An 18,204-nucleotide genomic window follows, 5' to 3' on the forward strand; every position below is an offset into this window, starting at 1 on the left:
ACACCATAGATGTCGTAAATACATTTTTTCTTAAATAACAAAATATACAAGAAAACAAAAAGAAAGCAGCATTCCAATTAAAGCGTGATATGGCTGTCAACAAGTGCTCAGATTTGTATTTTTTCGATTATTTTATTTTAGTTATGTGATTAGGCAAAGATTAAGCATTAATAAACAGACTGGGAAGGTTTAACATATAGATCTTTTATTGATACCAATAACTTCAACATGTCATACGCTTTTAGTGAAATTAAATAAGAAATGATTGAATACAAAATCATTAAAATAACTACAGAACAAAAATTATAAGACATTTCAATTAACTTACAATCAAAATAGCTAATATGTCATCTTTATTTAATTCAACATATCCTTAACAAATGTTATTCAGTGTTTCCCAAAGAATTTGATTATTTCTGTAGAATAAGAAAATACATGTGAGTTAATGGCTACGGCAGACAACGTTCTTGTTGGTCTGTGTTGCGTTGTTAATGAGTGAGACAAAACGGAGTTGAGGATCTGTGGGGTTTAATCTCCCAAAAATATAATTACAATTTAGGCATTTAGCAGACGCCCTATTCCAGAGCGATTTACAATGACATTCTCCTTTGAGTAACTGAGGGCTAAGTGCCTTACTCAAGGGCACACTAGTAGTGGTGTTCTAGGCGGGATTTGAACTCGCAACCTTCCGATCATCAGCCCACCTCACTATCCATTAGACTACCAAAATAAAAATAATCCTATTAAAAATAATAATAATATTTTTTTATTTATTTTTTTAGATCCATTTGTGGTGGACGATATTTAATTGTGGCAGCCCGCCACAAATAAATCCATGGACGGAAAACACTGTTTTATTCAACCTCTATGCATGTATATGCCATAATTTTCAAGTGTCCGACAGCAAGGGAACGCAGCACAGTTTAACAAGGCCGAGTGCCTGAAAGTCATTTGTTTTCCCTGAATCGCACCGACTGGATTGGACAGCCGGGAGATCCGCCCACAAACACGCAAGGTGGAGTTGAAAAGAAACAACATGCTGGGCCAAAATGAAGCTGTCAAACAGCCTCTTACTACTTGCTAAAACAGGAATCGAGCAATGTGAAAGTAAATGAAGGCTGGTGGACCAATTGAATAGTTTCAAGTTGGAAGCTGACGTTTAAAAGCGAAAATATTTAAATTATTTTTTTTATATTTCATTTAAAAAATGTTAAGTTATTATTGTATGTGAGATTTGTTGGTTTCAATTAAATTAGACACACATAAAAAAAAAACGTTGGCTCATGAAACTTTCCCGATTAAATATTGCGGGTTGAAGAACAGACATGGCCGGTCTTTGGGAGTAAAGTAGTAATCGTTCGGTTGGGCTCAGAAACAACGATGCGAGGTAGGAAAAAATGGATGTCTCCGCGTAGCGAAATGGTTGGATGGAGAGAGAGGAGCTGCTGTGCGTTGAGTGGAGGGAGACGGCGAGTGAGATGGAGGCGGGGGGGAAGGACCATCTCTGCGGGGACTGGAGCCCAGGACCGACGGCGCAGTGCTGGCTATCGTTCAACCCTCCCCTTCTTCCTCCACAACGACACCAAAGCTCACGCCGAGAGACAGGTAAGCTGACTGAACAACCGCGGGGTTTCATAATAGGATGAAAGTGCGCGATAAACCAACAACAGCGTTTATAGCCGCAAAATCGACCTTTAATGTTTGATTTTGTTTACTAATAAAGCACGTAGGTTGGCAGGCTTTGTAGAAGCGAAACAATCCGACCGCTGTGGCAGGGTACAGACGAGGTCGGCCATACCCGAATTTGTTGTCCTATCCAGCGGGGAAAATTGCATGTAACACCCCGAGGTAAATATGTTATTTGCTAAAAAATTACATCAAGATACTTTTTTATACTAATTCCCGTAATCTAAAATCGTCTATGTGTACTGTAACCGGGGTATTTTCGTGTGGAAATGCACGGTGGTTTCCGCGCGGAGACCTCCATGCGGCTGTTGGCGGAACAGCTAGCCGCCTCTCTCGGTTAGCCATCAGGGATCTCGGTTTAATATCTCACCGTGCAGAGACTCGCCCTCTCTCTCCCCCTCTCTCTCTCACTGACTAGCCCTGGAACACCGACGACCGAGCTCGGAGAACCCGCCTTCTTGTTCTCGTTTATACGCTTTTTGGATCGAGGGAAGGGAGTCTGCAACGCCCTGGGTTTAGTTTTAAGCTCCGTGTTTTGTGTTTGCAGTGCGCCATTGGACCTTGTCACGGTAGGTTTCCTAAGATCAGAGCTGAAGCATGGCGGACCTGGAGCTGTTTGTCGCGCCAGTGAACCTTCTCAGCCTCGGTTGTTAACATGTTTCCTTTTAGCGTTTACCTTAAAATGTAGGTACAGTTTAACCTCGTTGTACTGTAGCCGAAACCTCAACCAGCTACTGTTTAAACGAATTAGCTCGCAAAGTATCTCGAGGTTGTAACGTTTGACCGTTAACAAATATTTTCCGATTCCTTCTTTCTTGGTGCGCCTCCGCAAGTCCCTCCAACCGACCACCACGAGCTGTATCCTGGGCATGAACATTTGTGAAAAAAAATGATGTAAAAATACGGTTAAGTTTAATATAGGTTGACGTTTAACGTTATCTCACAATATAACCGTTAATCAACTGTTTTAACTTGAATGTAACAGCCAACCTGTCTACCTCCGGGAGATCTTTTTTAAATGCATACACGCAAAGATTTAGACAATATTTGTATCAAATGTTAAGTGTCAAAAATATGTAGGCTATTTGAACTATATTTGAAGTCAAGATTTCAGCTTCACTTGGTGTTCCAATTTGCCCTTGGCCGTATTGTCTCAGATCTCGAGTTTGTACTCCATATGTTGTCATCTTTATGAAATTGTTAAATATGTAATGTTCAAAAGTCTCCAGATGTACGTTATGGAAGCTTTTTGGTTACATAAATGGTGAAATCGATTGTTATAAGGTAGCTATGTCACATCGTGAACACCACAGTGAGCTGGGGCCATCAAGGACACGATGAACAACAAGCAGCCGCCATCATTGGAGCACAGCTCGGCTACGCCTCGCTGAAGAATGCTCTGGGTTTTGCTCTAAAATCTCGATGTTAAACGCCAAAAACCTAAATAATGCGGTCTTTAAATACTCTTAAAACATATTTATTTACTGTAAGCGAATATTGTATTGGTTTCCTGGCTCCAGTTTTAGTCAACGGTTAAGGAAAAGATTATAGGGTTGCATGGCGGATCTAGATCCGCGTCCTTCGGTGATGAGGCGCCTCTTCCGAGTGGCGCATTTGGCTGCAGTGCTTCCAAGCCACCATTCCCCCTCGTCGGAGACCGAAAGCAGATCCCTCGTCCGTGGTCAGCTGGTCGCCTACAGCTGCCTGTCTGTCCACGTCCATTCGCTTCCTCCTTCCGTGGATCCTCCCCAACCTCGACAGAAAACCCTCCATTACCGAGCGGAGCGGGCGAGAAAATGGTCGCTCCTGTGTGTTCACGATACTTTAGTTGTGGACGATAGGACGGTACTAATACGTTATATTCCGGCTGGTGAAATTTGCTCGACGGAGACTGCAGTTGTCTAGTTGTGCCAGTTGAAGCCCTCTGCAGTGTTATTTGAGATTTGAAGCCGTCACAAGCAAAAGCCCATGTCTCACCATGTAGCGTAAACGTTTAAGGGGCGGTGTAATGAACATAAACCATTATGTCAAGGCAAATTTAAATTCCACCACTTTAATTCATCGTAGTTGTTTCTTGCATACAGACACATGTCCCTTTCTATGATTTAATATACTCGCGAAAATTATATAAACATAAAATGTGATTTTGAAAAAAAGCTTTTCTTGTTATGTGAGCGAAGTATGACCGTCATATAATGGATTGCAATGCTTTTCTTTCTTTATTAGTCTCTCTATAAATGTTTGATAATTTGATTTTTCTGTTGTATTTTGTAGATTGAACACAGTATAACCACAAATGAATGGAGCCATGGAGGCAACCACCCAAGACAAAGGTGTGGTATTGACATGTATGGAAATCATTTTATTATTCATTACACTCCCACAATGACAGTACATTTGCTATTGTGAACACTTGGTATAAAACTAAAATAATGCATATTGTGTCATTTACTATACAGGTCACTGTAGCACAGAACGTCAAACAATTCAGACAAATTGATTAGTCACCCTATGGAAAAAATATTGCAAACTAGTTTTACAGACATTTATAATTAAAACCCTATTGTAGCAATTATAGCGATGACACCCTTTTGAGAGTAAACAACCCCGGAATGCATGATTTATTCATTATTATTACATGGCTTAGTTGAATACTCGATTCTGATTGGTCAATTCAGAACACATGACACGTTGTTAATACCGAACAGACAGACCGCTGTCAAGGACTTATTGACCGTTGTTAAGGACGCTCACATCTGCACAAACAAGTCCATTCAATTTAACTGTATACAGTTTGGCCGAAAAGCAAACTGCATGCAGTTTGCTTTTCTAACTGACAAGACAAGAGCGAAAAGAAAACAGCGGAGAAGTAACGGGCAGAAATCCTCCTTTTTACGCAACGGTCCAGACATAGACATGAAACGGCGACACATATTCAGTTGCCAGTTACTTTGGCATTAGGGCAGGGATATCTAGATACTTTCCAAGGTTTGACATAATGAATTGTGCTACTTTTAAAGAAAACAGCAATGTTTTCAAATCTGTAATCAAAAAGCTCCTCAAAAACGCTATCGAAGCAGTTCCTGCCGTTGCTACGTTAGTTCAAACAGTAACAACGGACTATTTTTCTTAGCGGATGCATGTCAATTTAAATCAATACATACAACTATTTTTTAAATCAATAAAATCATTTTCTAAATCCTTATAAGCATTTCAATTAATAGTGGGAGTCATAACGTTACTTTGTTGAGAATGTGGCCATGTAATAAGCGGGATAATGTGCAGTGACTTGGTCATAATGTGCCTTCAACCGATCTAGATCCCTCCGCTTCGCGTCGGGCTCCTGATCAGCCTGTCAGTGTTCTTTTCCCCATAATGACCGCGTCGCAACACATTATCCCTTACATAACAAAGTATTTTATTGTATATCATACTATAAAATCACTATATTTATATAATATGGACTTGTTTCAATAGGGAATCCCTAACTGGAAAACATTTTAGACACACAAAGGATAATATAACTAGTTTTGTATCTAAGGAGTCAGATAAGCAGAATGATCATTTTTGTGTCATTGTGTATACTATTTGTATGTTATTACAGTTTGGGCACAGGACGACCTCTTAAAACTGCTGGAGGCCATGAAACTGGCCCTGCCTCAGAAGGACCTGACCAAATACAAAACATCAGAGTCCCACCTTGACTGGACGAAGGTGGCCTTCAATTCCTTCACAGCAGAGATGTGTAAGCAGAAGTGGTCAGAGGTCTCTAAAGAGGTGAGTCAGTTTAAGTTTGTAATGTAGTATTTGTGAGGATTGCAACCACAGTCGGATTTTGTTGGTTTGATACCAAATGTGGACTTACAAAAAAATACTTTTCTTGTCTTTCTTAATTACAGATTCGTAAATTCCGCACTCTGACAGAACTGATATTTGATGCCCAGGATTATATCAAGAACCCATACAAGGGCAAAAAACTAAAGGTTTGTTAAACATTTCATTTTACTCTACTCTTAAAGGTCCCATGTCATGGCCATTTCTACTGATCATAATTCCATTGTTGATGTATACCAAAATAGGTTCATACTGTGCAATTTTCCAAAATCGCATTGGTTTCTCATACAGCATCTCTGTATAGTATGTGTATTCACTCTCTGTCCTAAACGGCTTGTTGGAGCTCCTACCCTCCCCTCCCTATGAGCCCAGTGGCCGTCTGCGAGACACAGCGAAACCGAGCCCGAACACACACACACACACACACGCAGCCTGGCTGGGAGTTTGTGTGTGTGCTCACACACCGACTCGCAGCCTGGCTGGGAGTTTGTGTGTGTGTGCTCACACACCGACTCACAGCCTCGCTGTCTCAGGGAGGAGAAATCAACGGAGCTGCATCTGAGAAAATATTGAGTGTGTGTGAAGAAGTCAGCGGATTGGTCAATTTGGACCAATCCACGGACGTAACGTAACAGCTCAGTGGACGTAACGTAGCGGCTCCACGGATCGCTCCATTTGGGTTGTCGTCACGTTACTTGGTACCAGGAAGAAAAAGAGAAATCTCCAACGAGGCGTTCTGGGGCAGCATAGCCAGGTATTTTCTGTGTTAGAGTTTTACTCGCTACAGGGTAAATGGTAAATGGACTGTACTTATATAGCGCTTTTTCCAGTCTTTAAGACCCCTCAAAGGGTGTACTTTGAGGGTTTGTGATTTTGCAGTCCGTTTACATGCATAAAAACCTTCATAACACACAAGGGGACGGGTAATAACCGGAAAAGCATGACATGGGACCTTTAAACAAGTAATAGTTGTGAATAAAACTCATGTGACGTTTCACTTTGTTCCCCATCCCACATGATATACAGAAACACCCAGATTTCCCCAAGAAGCCCTTGACTCCATACTTCCGCTTCTTCATGGAAAAGAGGGCCAAATACGCAAAATTGCACCCTGAGATGAGCAACCTAGACCTTACTAAAATTCTCTCTAAGAAGTACAGAGAGCTTCCTGAAAAAAAGAAGGTCAGCTAAAAGCATGGATCTGAGGTGCAGCTAAAATTGTGATTTTCAACTTGCCCGTTTCTAATTGAATCCTTGTTTTTTTCTTCTTCCTCATGGCTACAGAAAAAGTATGTTGAAGACTTTTTAAGAGACAAAGAAACATTTGTGCACAGCATGTCGAAGTTCAGGTCAGATTATGTGTTAATATTTACATTTATATTAACACTGGGGATGTTAGATCTGCACCTGAAGCATTATTAAAGACGACAACTGTCCTTAATTGTTGTGTACATATAGAGAACTACACCCGGACCTAATGGAAAGTATGACGAAGAAAGGTTCAAATGCACCAGAAAAGCCCAGGACACCCCAACAGCTGTGGTACAACCACGAAAAGAAGGCTGTCCTCAAGACACGCCCGGATGTAAGTCAAGACATTTAAAAACAGGGTCGGGGAGTTACTTCACAAAATATAGTCTGATACGATTTCTAATGACCTAAATGTAATCGGTAGCTTAATCCAACCATCACAACATTAAAGTAAGTTAACTTGGTTACTGAAGTATTTTCAGGCTGCAATACCTCTCACAAAACATGCTTTGCGACAACTTGCACATTACTCCGCAAATAATGAGTGTATTGCATTACTCCCCCAGCCTGCTTCAAAGCCAACATGTATAATACATAATTGTATGGTGTGACGGATGTTTACTTTGTTCGAAACCAGGCAACAACCAAAGACATTAAGGAGAGTCTTGGCAAACAGTGGACGCAGCTGTCTGACAAGAAGAGACTCAAATGGATTGCCAAATCCCTAGAGCAGCAGAAACTTTACGAGGTAAGACTACTGTGGTGTGTGTGATATGATGTTGGTTAAAATATATTAGCTATTGTGGAAGAATCAGGAACTGCTATGATGGCATACAGTCCATCTTTCCATATTGTTGACTGTTTGCAATACTCTAGGAGACAATGCGGGGGTACATCCAGCAGCACCCGGAGTTAAACATCACCCAAGGGGATATCTCCAAGTCCACCCTGACCAAGGCAGAGAGGCACCTGAAAGACAAATCTGAGGGCCGACCTGACAAACCTCCTCCGTGAGTCACAGCTGCAAATTCACTGACTGTTGGCTGCTTCACTGTCAATGAGTTGTGTGATTTGGGGCTGGCTCTTGAACATAATGTTTGTGTTTCCTTCAGAAATGGTTACTCGATGTTCTGTGCGGAGTTGATGTCAAGCATGAAGGACGTTCCCAGCACGGAGCGCATGGTGATGTGTAGCCAGCGGTGGAAGCTGTTGAAACAGATTGAGAAGGATGCTTACCAGAAACGCTGTGAACAGGTCAGTCTAGAATCATCCTGCCAGATAACAAAGGAAAGATCAAACAAAAACTGAGTTTTAAAATAAATGTCATTTGTATTTTTAGAGGAAGAAGGACTTTGAAATCGATATGCACGTATTTCTCAGTGTAAGTCTTAATTCTTTTCTATATCCAACATCTAACAAGTATTTTGTTGCAGCTATCAATGACCTAATAAGTGTGCAGAACTTTGCTTCAATAATTCCTCATGTGTATATCCTCTGCTGTACCTTTAGAGTTTGTCAGAGGAGGAACAAACCCGAGTTTTGTCTGAGGATAAATTAGGCTTTAAGAGAGGCGGAGCCAACAGTCCTGCGGCAAAAAAGAAGGCCTCCAGAGCAAAGGTAAGATCAAGTATACGATCTTCACATTTCTTCAGATGCAAAATGTTTTCCCTTTTCTAGCTAACCAATTTGATCTCAACACAATTATTTTATCCAAAGAAATTAGACTTCATATCAAATCACTTTAAGCTTGAACCCCATTCCCTACATGTTTGGTTTCTACATACTTTTAAGCCATTTCACATTATATTGGGTGTTGTAGTATCCTTTTCACACTCTTTCTTTATCACCCATAGGCCAATCCAGAGAAACCCAAAAGGCCAATTTCAGCCATGTTCATCTTCTCTGAGGAGAAGCGTCCCAAAATGCAACAGGAGCGTCCGGACGTTTCTGATAGTGAGATCACAAGACTCCTGGCTCGCATGTGGAACGAGCTGCCCGACAAGAAGAAGGTAAGGTGATATTGTATAAGGAATATCAGGCAATAGTGTAGATGCCTGGAGGGAAGACAAAATCATATATATCATTAATTTCAATTTCTTTCTCTTATGATCTTGTTGTCTTTGTCTTTTAGGAAAAATATAAGCGCTTAGAAATGGTCCTGAAGGCAGAGTCGGAGAAGAAGGAGAAAGAGGATCGTACTCGACTGCCCGACCCCCCCAAGACTGCTCAGGACATCTGGCAGCAGAGCGTCATCGGAGACTACCTGGCCAGATTCAAGGTACGCATCAATACCTTTCTCAAGAACACAAATATACTGCTGGAAAACTCACAAGATATTCCGCACAAGTTTATTAATACAAACCTGTGTTTTGCAGAGTGACCGGCCAAAGGCACAGAAAGCCATGGAAGCAACCTGGAGCATTATGGAGAAAAAAGAGAAAATCATGTGGATCAAAAAGGCTGCAGAGGACCAGAAAAGATACGAGGTTAGTGTCAATTCTCTGAGAAGAGCTCCACAGCAAGGTTTTACATTTCAATACGTTTTTAGTTTTGATCTTTGATTTCATTTAAGTTTAGAAGTATTTTTGTTTGTCAAGTATAAAGCTACATTTACTTTACAAATTATATTGTGGGAGAACTGCGTGGAAATGGCAATATCTTTATTTTGGACTACTTCACTACCACTCTCCGGTCACCATCTTCTGGAATAGGAGTTTGACCGAAATTCAGGCTTTTTCCTTTAGGTTGAGATATATTATGGCTAAAGGAAGGATATTTATTTAGTTTAGGACCATTTTTCTTGCTTCTTTCCTTTTTAAGTATCAGTTCTAGAAACCGCTCACAGTTGACTTACCTCTCAACAGAGAGACCTGTGTGAGATGCGCTCACCTGCTGCTACCATCGCCGCAGGGAAGAAGATGAAATTTGAGGGTGAACCCAAGAAACCACCATCGTAAGTCTGAAACATCCAACTTGTCTGTGCTGCCTTTTTGTGGGTATTATACTGAAACCTAAAAGTTGTGGTCGCTTGCTTCTGTCTGTCTAGAAACGGCTATCAGAAGTTCTCTCAGGAGATGCTGTCCAACGGAGAACTGAATCACCTCCCAATGAAAGAGCGGATGACAGAGATCGGCGCCCGCTGGCAGAGGTGTACACTGAAGGACAAAGACCGCTACAAGAAGATCGCAGAGGAGAAGCAGAGGCAGTACAAAGTCCTTCTGGAACAGTGGCTTGGTGTAAGAACGGGTTGTTTGTAGAGGGGGCACATTTTTCAAGACATGTTGGGTACTTGACTTATCTAACGTACACTTTCATTCTTCCACAGAGCTTGTCTTCACAAGAGAGAAACACCTACAAAGAATATAATTCACAAGTACGTTTAATACTCCACTGTCATGGTTAGCACTGACTATGCTGTCACAAACTGGATTAGAAATTGTAATGCAGTTATATCTCGCGTTGACACTTTTTAAACTGTTTATCTGCATTTCTACATTTCAGAAAAGAAGAACTACAGCAAAACCAGGAGGCCCCAAGGCAAAGGCTAAGAAATCTGTAAGCAAAGTCTGTCTTTTTGATGCCGTTGGAAGGGCCGCAATGATTCTCAAATTATGCATTGATCTGCCTATTCTTTTCTATATTAATCAGTCGCTAACTCCATCCTAGTTTCTAGTTCCTTGTCCAAGTTCATGTCTTTAAATGTCTGCTTTTATAATGTTTAAAATTCAAAGATATTCACTTTAATATGAGTTCTCCATACTTAAGAATTTTGCCTAAACTGCATTTTTCATGTTTTTTTTACACGACACAATAAGAATTGGCAATTATCCGTGTGTTGACAATGTTTCATTTGTATGTGTGGTCATACCTGAAAATCTCTCTTCCCACAGGACACGGAGGAAGAGGACGATGAAGAAGATGAGCGGGAAAAGGCTTCCACTGAGGCATCCTCATCCAGCGAGGATGATGATGATGATGAGGTGAGTGTTGTCTCACTGCCATCAAACACAGATACAAAAAATAATTGAAAGTTGATTGTGCTATAAAAAAAACACTTACATTTTTGTTTGATGAAGAAGGAGGCGGATGATGACGATGAAGATGACGACGACGAGGCAGAAGATAAGGAGAACAAGTCAGAGGACAGCAGCAGTGATTCGAATTCGCAGTCGTCGTCGGACTCTGATTCGGACTGAAACTTGCCGACGTCTTCGTGAGACAGACTGAGCAGCGCTGAGCTGAGCCAAGAGTCAAAGGAGCTCTGTCACTGTGCCAACCCTGCTCTCCTCCGCCCACCAGAGGGAGCCCCGCACCGCCTCATCCACCTCACACTCACCCACTCAATGTCGCTGATGGTGATCTTACTCATTGAGGGACTCCGCCCCTATGTCCAAAATCAGTTTCATCCCCTCCCCCGCTGTGATTGGCATCTCACAGTACGGGCCGCTGGCGTTATGCCAAAAACTAGTTTGGTGACGTCGTTGGTTTCAATCTTGACTTACAGGATCAGGGTTAGGATAGAGTTTTAATGTTGAGGGTAATTCTTAACCTTCCAGTGTTTTTATTTTATTATTATTATGGTAATTAGTTAAAGACAGGCGGCATGAGTTGTTAACAGGCTTCATAGAGGCGAAGAACATGGATCACTTTAGGGAGTGACGTGGGGGGGGTGGTGTGCTGGGTAAAGAAATATTGCACTCTTCAGAATGTTTCCCTATTTTTGTCCTATTTTTTTCTCAGAGCCTTGTCGCTTTGTTCTCTTTTCTCAATTTATGATGTAGATTTTATCATTTGGTTGTTAAAGAGGTGGTATTCTTTCAGGAAAAAAATCAAGCCATTGTGAATTGTCTTTTTGTTGCTGGAAATTTTTGGGAATTTGTTACTGACCCATGTTCTCATTTAATAGATAGCAGTGCCTATATAAAGTATTCACACCCTTTTGGACTTTTCATGTTTTATTAATTTATAGCGTTGCACAATGTGGATGCTTCGATACTCTGACAGAAAAAAAAAAGGTCTTTATTATTACCATGAAATGTTCACTAATAGTGAGGAACCCTGTACACAACGATCTGCGATATCCTACGTGTTTCAAAGTGCCGCAGACATTTCATATTTGAAGTATAACTGACATCGATTGCATCTAGTAAGACAGCAGCAAAATTGCCTGTAAGGAAAACACAAATGTATCTAAATATACAGCAAGTTTGAAACGCCCACAACATCATTAATCTCCATAAATGTTTTGTTTTTAATCATCTCTGTGAATGTATTTTCTGTACATGTTACTTTGTCTTCACAAGTATGTTTAATTACAGACTGAGCTTCTAGGTATAGGTTTCTTACTGGTCCCAATTTTAATCACACAAGTGATCTCACTTCAACTTATAACAATCCTTCTGCAGCAGTCAATACCTTTTGTATTCATTAGTTTTTTTGATATAACTAAATTAAAACATCATTTGTAAAGACTTGTTCTGTTGAGTGTCAAAACAGCCTGTTTCCACTAGGCTTAAAACAGAAAGAGATTTAAAGAAGGTGAATACTTTTTAAAGGCGCTGCAAGATCCATAGCCTTGTGTCTGTCATTTATCGAAGTTAACAGACATGTCCCGTATATTTATCCACGATTTTCAAGCAATTCTGTTTGTCTTAGTTCCTTCTGGCCTGACTGTAATGAACAGTGTTTATTGTGTGACCGAGCAGTTTGTCATTGAAGGGATAACACTGGTTTTCCACATGTACAGCTCAATCTGACTGTTTCTAAAGAATACAGATGGTATATGTTTGTTCTCCAAACTGTTGTTTTAGGTTTATGGTTTGAGTTAAAAATGTTTGTTCTATTGTGTTCTGATCCATCTGGAATCATTTTGTTGAGCTGAATGGTTTTCATAAATTGTATTTTCTTTTGAATTTGTAATGCTATGGACTGTAATCCGAAAGGGTTGTAGTCTAATGCTTAATCCCAAAAAAAGTGTGCACTTAATGTAAATCTTTCCCTCCTGTGTGAGTTTGTGTGCATGCCTGCACAAAGCTGTGTATATATGAGGGTGCGAGAGTGTGTTTCTTTGCTTTAATGTGTGCTGTTTTTACTGTTTTGTTGCATACCATGATGTGACTGCAGCGTGCATGTTTGTGCCTGTGTGGGGACGTCATACCAACACCATGAATGTAGATATTGTTAAATCTTTGAATTTTTCTTTCCAAAAGTCATTTTTCTGCTTGGCGCTGTCGTGTCATTGACAAGATTTCCATGACTGTCATTATAGGTCCATAGACAAATGAGTACATCGCAACTTTTAATAATCTGTTATTAATGAACTGATTTTGGCCATTTTCAATCTCATCCCTGTTTGAAACAAAAACCATTGTGGACTATTTAAATAATTAGGGGAGGTAGAAGACACGTGATTGCTGATATTGATAGATGGGAGTTTGTAAAAGGGATTTGGGCAAGTTGCCAGATGATTGGGGTTAAAAACTTGTAATTTTTCCTGTAAATACTGTTTTTGTATTCAGTGCTTATTGTTTTGTTAGTGCTTTTATTTGGCAAACCCTCATCTGTGACCTGAGGCCAGTGAGTTTTTCACTCACAGGGGAGAGCTTTTGGTTAAATTCACCTGTTTTAGTTGTTTATTCTCTCCCTTATGTTGGTTTATAGAGATATCTAAGACAGCAAAGCTTTACAAGTTTGTACTGCTGATCATTTGACAAAATGTGATGTTTTCTATAGCTGAGGGTGTTCTTATGACCTTGTAGTTCAAGTATTTGGGCAAATAAAAAATGATCTTTAACAGTTGGTGTGTGTTCTGTATTAAGCATTGTTCGAAAGGATGGAGAGCCGTGAACACTAAACATAACACTTAAATAAGCTAAAAACAATAAGATTATCTGTTAAAATAAATGATACTTTTTGATAGAAGCAATTTTCATAAATTAATAGCTTTAGTTATTTGTCAAGCATACATTACCAACATTCACTAGTCTTAGCCTGTCATTAAAATGTACGGCTTTTCTCTTTTAATTTACTACATTTTAAACTGAATGGCATTTTGTCCTGCACAAAACAGGAACTTACCAGGTGAAACCAGAGGTCCCTAAAGTTCTGCGGTGCCCACTGTCCACATAGTGCATATCGTTGTCTCCGATTACCTCATTCGTTCAGTCACAGCTATACGTTCACAGATAACGTTCGAAAATGCTGTATTCCTTTATTAATGTCTTAAGTGGATGGTAAACCTCCCCGACACGCGTCAAATGTGTCAGTCAGACCGATTGCACAATGGTTGAAACTTCAAAAATAAAGTCATCTTTGAGGACTCAGCTGCGTCACAAACGAGTCTTTAAAGATAATTTTAAATTCAGATATTGAATCCAAAAGTATTTTTACATGCTACTATATTGAAGTAAAAATATATCTAAGTATTTCCATGACCCCTGGAAATTAAGAATGTTTCCGCTAAATAAACATTTGACAGCTCATAATCAGAAGGCTTTTATTTTGAAGGTTGAAACCGGAAAACAGTTGTTTTGTTTTTGTGTTTAGTTCGTCGTTGTTGGCCTCCTCTGTAAAGCGGCTTGTAGCGATAATGTATCGGACACCTGCGACAACAAACATTTTAATACAGGATCTTTAAAAGATAAAAGATGGACGTAGCTGAAGTGCAGTTTTCTTATCAACGTTTTATGTGGGTTGACACTGACTGACACAGAGATGTTGCTAGTGCTACCCTCGGAGAAACTGCCTGTTTCAGGCTAAGGTAAGAGGAAACATTGTTTTTTGTGAAATTGGAAACATAACATCACTACATTGTATCCGAATATTTAATTCAATCAATATGCCAGAATTGTCTTTCTTTCATCAAACTAGCTTATTGTAGCAGGGCTAGCTATCAAATGCTAACAGTGCAAAGTAAAGTAATAACAGTGCTCAGATTGCTAACAACTGTCATCCTTTCCTCCATTAATATTGCAGTTGTGTCCTACATACGTTAGCTAGCCGTTTGCAACATTATGTTGATGGTTGTTTTAAAGAGCAACTTCCAGGTTAAAGACACCTGTGAATAAATGTGTAGGAAAATGATGAATACACTAGATTTTCAAAAATATATACAGAAATATACACTACAGTGACATCTGGCGTCGTTTTTGTAAGAAATGTTCACTTCCGCATAAAAAAGCCTCGGCACGTGACCTCCCGCGTGTGACGTAACACGGGGGACACAAGGGAGAGAGCGGCCGGTGTAACGTATTAATAAACATGGGTCCCAATGCTAGTTTCGACACAGAAGAAGTTGAACATGAATATTCGAATGCATATGACGGACACAACCTTATAATTATGAGCCTGCTAGGCGTCCAAGAGACCAGGAGCAGCCAAGGATTAGAAGAAATAACGGCCATCGGAGAGAAATTGAGCTGTGGTGTGAGGAGAACCAGTGGAGAACTGGGCAGCTATCTTGGTGAGTGACCGGCGTTAGCTACAGAATGTTAGCTAACGTCACATCACAACATTGTGAAGTTAGCTATCATATCAGGCTATAACTAAAGTAGTATTGATAATATAGTAACGTTACTGGCAGGACTGTTGATACTGATCCATAACAGAAACTAATGCGCAAGTATCAGCCGTATCTCGCGTTACCTAATGCAACTCCACACTACGGTGCTGTGTACCGGAGGGGAGAGAGAGCAGCGAAAGGGGGGGAGAGAGAAGTAATACGGTTTCCTGATAAAGCTGTGGAGAGTATGTGCTGCAGGGAGGTGGATGCACAACGCACCCAGGAACGAACGCTAGCTCCGGTCCTTTTTACTGTGGACTCGATGTCCTGACAGGCTGGTATTTGTGCAACCTGCACAAACACAATACTGCACCATGATTACAAATGGTGAAATACAATGTAAAACTACCGAAAAATACCAGCTCCTTAAAACACAACCGCTCTACTCAACGCAACTCTACTATACCCGCGGCCAGAGAGCGGAGATGTGTCCCCTGTGTGATGTAATATGACGCGTTTGACGTATGACCTTAAAAAAAAGCCGTTTTTAAGAGCAGAGCAAAAAAGCCGTTTTTAAGAGCAGAGCTCAAAATTGCTCCTTTACCTCTGAATTCCTGCCCTTGTGTATAGTTAGTTACGTGTCTGAGTCTCTGCGTAAAGATAGCATCTCTTTGTATACATTGTGGACAATTTATATGGTGTGATGGTTAGCACTCTGGAACCTTTCTTTGAGTACCCTAGAAAAAGCCAGCTTCTACATCTCAGGAGGATCTTGTAGCAGGATAGTGGTTGCAATATGGAAGATGAAGACTGACTTGAGAATAAGTCTANTTTACCCCGACTTGATATACTAGCTACTATTCAGATGAAGATGTTACCTAACATAAGGAGAATAGTTTAGAGTTACAGTGCAGGAGAGGAAGGAGTCATGAAAGGCTTATCCAGAGTCCTCCCCTGATTACAAAAACAGGGCAATATAATCTATGATGTTACTTTGAAAGTCATTGAAGTTTGGCAAACATACTCCAATACAAGTAAAGATTTTGCATTCACGTCTGAATTACTTGAGTAAATGCTCTGAGTCATATTCCACTGATGCATACCAAAATACATGTTTTCAATGGCACAACCTTTTCCCGAGTTTCTACACCCTACCCAAGCCTAAAGCATTAGGTCCCTGGACTGCATGTAAATTGATTTGCTAACTTAATTCAAAATGTGTGAGTGAATTTGCACAACTATGGGAGCATATCATGTGAGACACCTTTTGCAGTAGAGCTAATACAAAATATTTTAAATTATTTTTACTATAGTGTAATCTACGACAGAGCACGACCATGTTTGGTTGTCTTTGAAAATAATATTATGCTTCACCAATAAAAACATTTCAAACATAAACACTTGTATTTTGATTATTTCGATTATTTGTATTCCCTATTCAATGTCCTGTGATAAAACTGTAATGCACAGTATCTGTGTGTGATGGTAAACGATAAGTGTTACACACCCTCCTAATGTTTCTCTTCGACATGGACTGTCGACCTGCTGCAGAGAGGTGTGGCTCACTGCATGTGGTCTGCTTAATCATTATGGACAACCTTCAGACTCATAAACACATAAATCACAAACTTCTGCTACAGTACACCCTCAACAAGAAGCTTTCACCACATTTCTGCCAAGGACACAGAAGGACTGACATGAAATAAGGGTGTGGATAAATGCTGTGTGTTACCTGTCCTACAGAATGTGAGATGGCAAACAGCGAGAAGTTGACATGTAAGTTTAATTGTGAAGGTTTCCTAATATCTACATTAGATACACAATTATGTCTTGACTTTGAATTATAAACAACCTCCTGCTTTACAGTTAAGTCGTTGTAATCTGGTTCAATCTAAATGTCTCAATATTTTTTTATTGATATTTACTACTTCTTGGCCATATTTAGATTTGTGTTTCATTTTATACTCTTACCTTGGTATGTATAGTGCATTGCAGTTTCATAATTCATGCTATAATGTATTGCCTTTATACTATTTGCATATGTATAAGTGTCATGAGATTTCAAATGGAAGTATTTTAGTTTACAAAACAGAGGTAAATCAGTGTGCTCTTATAGATCTCCTTTTGGGGCAATTTGTTTTACATTTCTACAACCAAGTGTTATTATTATTCATTTACCACTTCATTTTCAATGTGTTGGTTTATTGTTAAAGAGCAACTTCCAGGTTAAAGACACCTGTGAATAAATGTGTAGGAAAAAAATGTATACACTAGATTTTCCCAAAAATATACATGAATATACACTACAGTGACATCTGGCGTCGTTTTTGCATGTTTTTGTAAGACATTTTTACTTCCGCATCAAAAAAGCCTCCCCACGTGACCTCCCGCGTGTGACGTAACAAAGGGAAACAAGGGGGAGAGCGGCCGGTGTAACGTATTAATAAACATGGATCCCAATGCTAGTTTCGACACAGAAGAAGTTGAACATGTATATTCGAATGCATATGACGGACCACAACCTTATAATTATGAGCCTGCTAGGCGCCCAAGAGACCAGGAGCAGCCAAGTATTAGAAGAAATAACGACCATCGGAGAGAAATTGAGCTGTGGTGTGGGGATAACCAGTGGAGAACTGGGCAGCTATCTTGGTGAGTGATCGGCGTTAGCTACAGAATGTTAGCTAACGTCACATTACAACCTTGTAAAGTTAGCTATCATATATCAGGCTATAACTAAAGTAGCATTGATAATATAGTAACGTTACTGGCAGGACTGTTGATACTGATCCATAAACTAATGCGCAAGTATCAGCCGTATCTCGCGTTACCTAATGCAAATCCACACTACTTTACGGTGCTGTACCGGAGGGGAGAGAGAGAGCAGGGAAGGAGGGGGAGAGAGATGTAATACGGTTTCCTGATAAAAGTTT

At 40.1% G+C, this 18,204-nt stretch overlaps 1 protein-coding gene across 9 annotated transcripts; it reads left to right on the plus strand.

The window, feature by feature from the left end:
- Positions 1 to 771: 771 nt before the first annotated feature.
- Positions 772 to 13,564, plus strand: ubtf (upstream binding transcription factor). Of its 9 annotated transcripts, none has more exons than XM_010787697.1 (22): positions 772 to 1,605; positions 1,724 to 2,255; positions 3,961 to 4,034; positions 5,291 to 5,463; positions 5,586 to 5,669; positions 6,547 to 6,702; positions 6,805 to 6,869; positions 6,979 to 7,105; positions 7,409 to 7,519; positions 7,648 to 7,781; positions 7,884 to 8,025; positions 8,111 to 8,152; positions 8,281 to 8,388; positions 8,625 to 8,780; positions 8,903 to 9,049; positions 9,147 to 9,257; positions 9,636 to 9,724; positions 9,818 to 10,007; positions 10,097 to 10,144; positions 10,273 to 10,326; positions 10,662 to 10,751; positions 10,848 to 13,564. In XM_010787697.1, the coding sequence occupies exons 3-22, from the start codon at positions 3,983 to 3,985 to the stop codon at positions 10,965 to 10,967; spliced, it is 2,199 nt and encodes a 732-aa protein (XP_010785999.1). In that variant the 5' UTR covers positions 772 to 1,605; positions 1,724 to 2,255; positions 3,961 to 3,982; the 3' UTR covers positions 10,968 to 13,564. The 9 variants fall into 9 exon arrangements, with proteins under 9 accessions (XP_010785999.1, XP_010786002.1, XP_010785997.1 ...); XM_010787700.1 differs by having other exon boundaries at positions 1,724 to 1,848; XM_010787695.1 differs by having other exon boundaries at positions 772 to 3,531.
- Positions 13,565 to 18,204: the final 4,640 nt, after the last annotated feature.

The sequence above is a fragment of the Notothenia coriiceps genome, unplaced genomic scaffold (assembly GCF_000735185.1).
Source record: "Notothenia coriiceps isolate Sejong01 unplaced genomic scaffold, NC01 NC01_scaffold00031055, whole genome shotgun sequence".
Lineage (NCBI taxonomy): Eukaryota > Metazoa > Chordata > Actinopteri > Perciformes > Nototheniidae > Notothenia > Notothenia coriiceps.

Bases quoted from the DNA above. Each gene is read 5' to 3' on its own strand.
- ubtf (XM_010787695.1), top strand. From the start codon at position 3,983: ATGAATGGAGCCATGGAGGCAACCACCCAAGACAAAGGTGTGGTATTG. The intron at 9,050-9,146 runs GTACGCATCAAT...TGTGTTTTGCAG, and splicing joins ACTACCTGGCCAGATTCAAG to AGTGACCGGCCAAAGGCACA. The intron at 10,327-10,661 runs GTAAGCAAAGTC...CTCTTCCCACAG, and splicing joins AGGCAAAGGCTAAGAAATCT to GACACGGAGGAAGAGGACGA.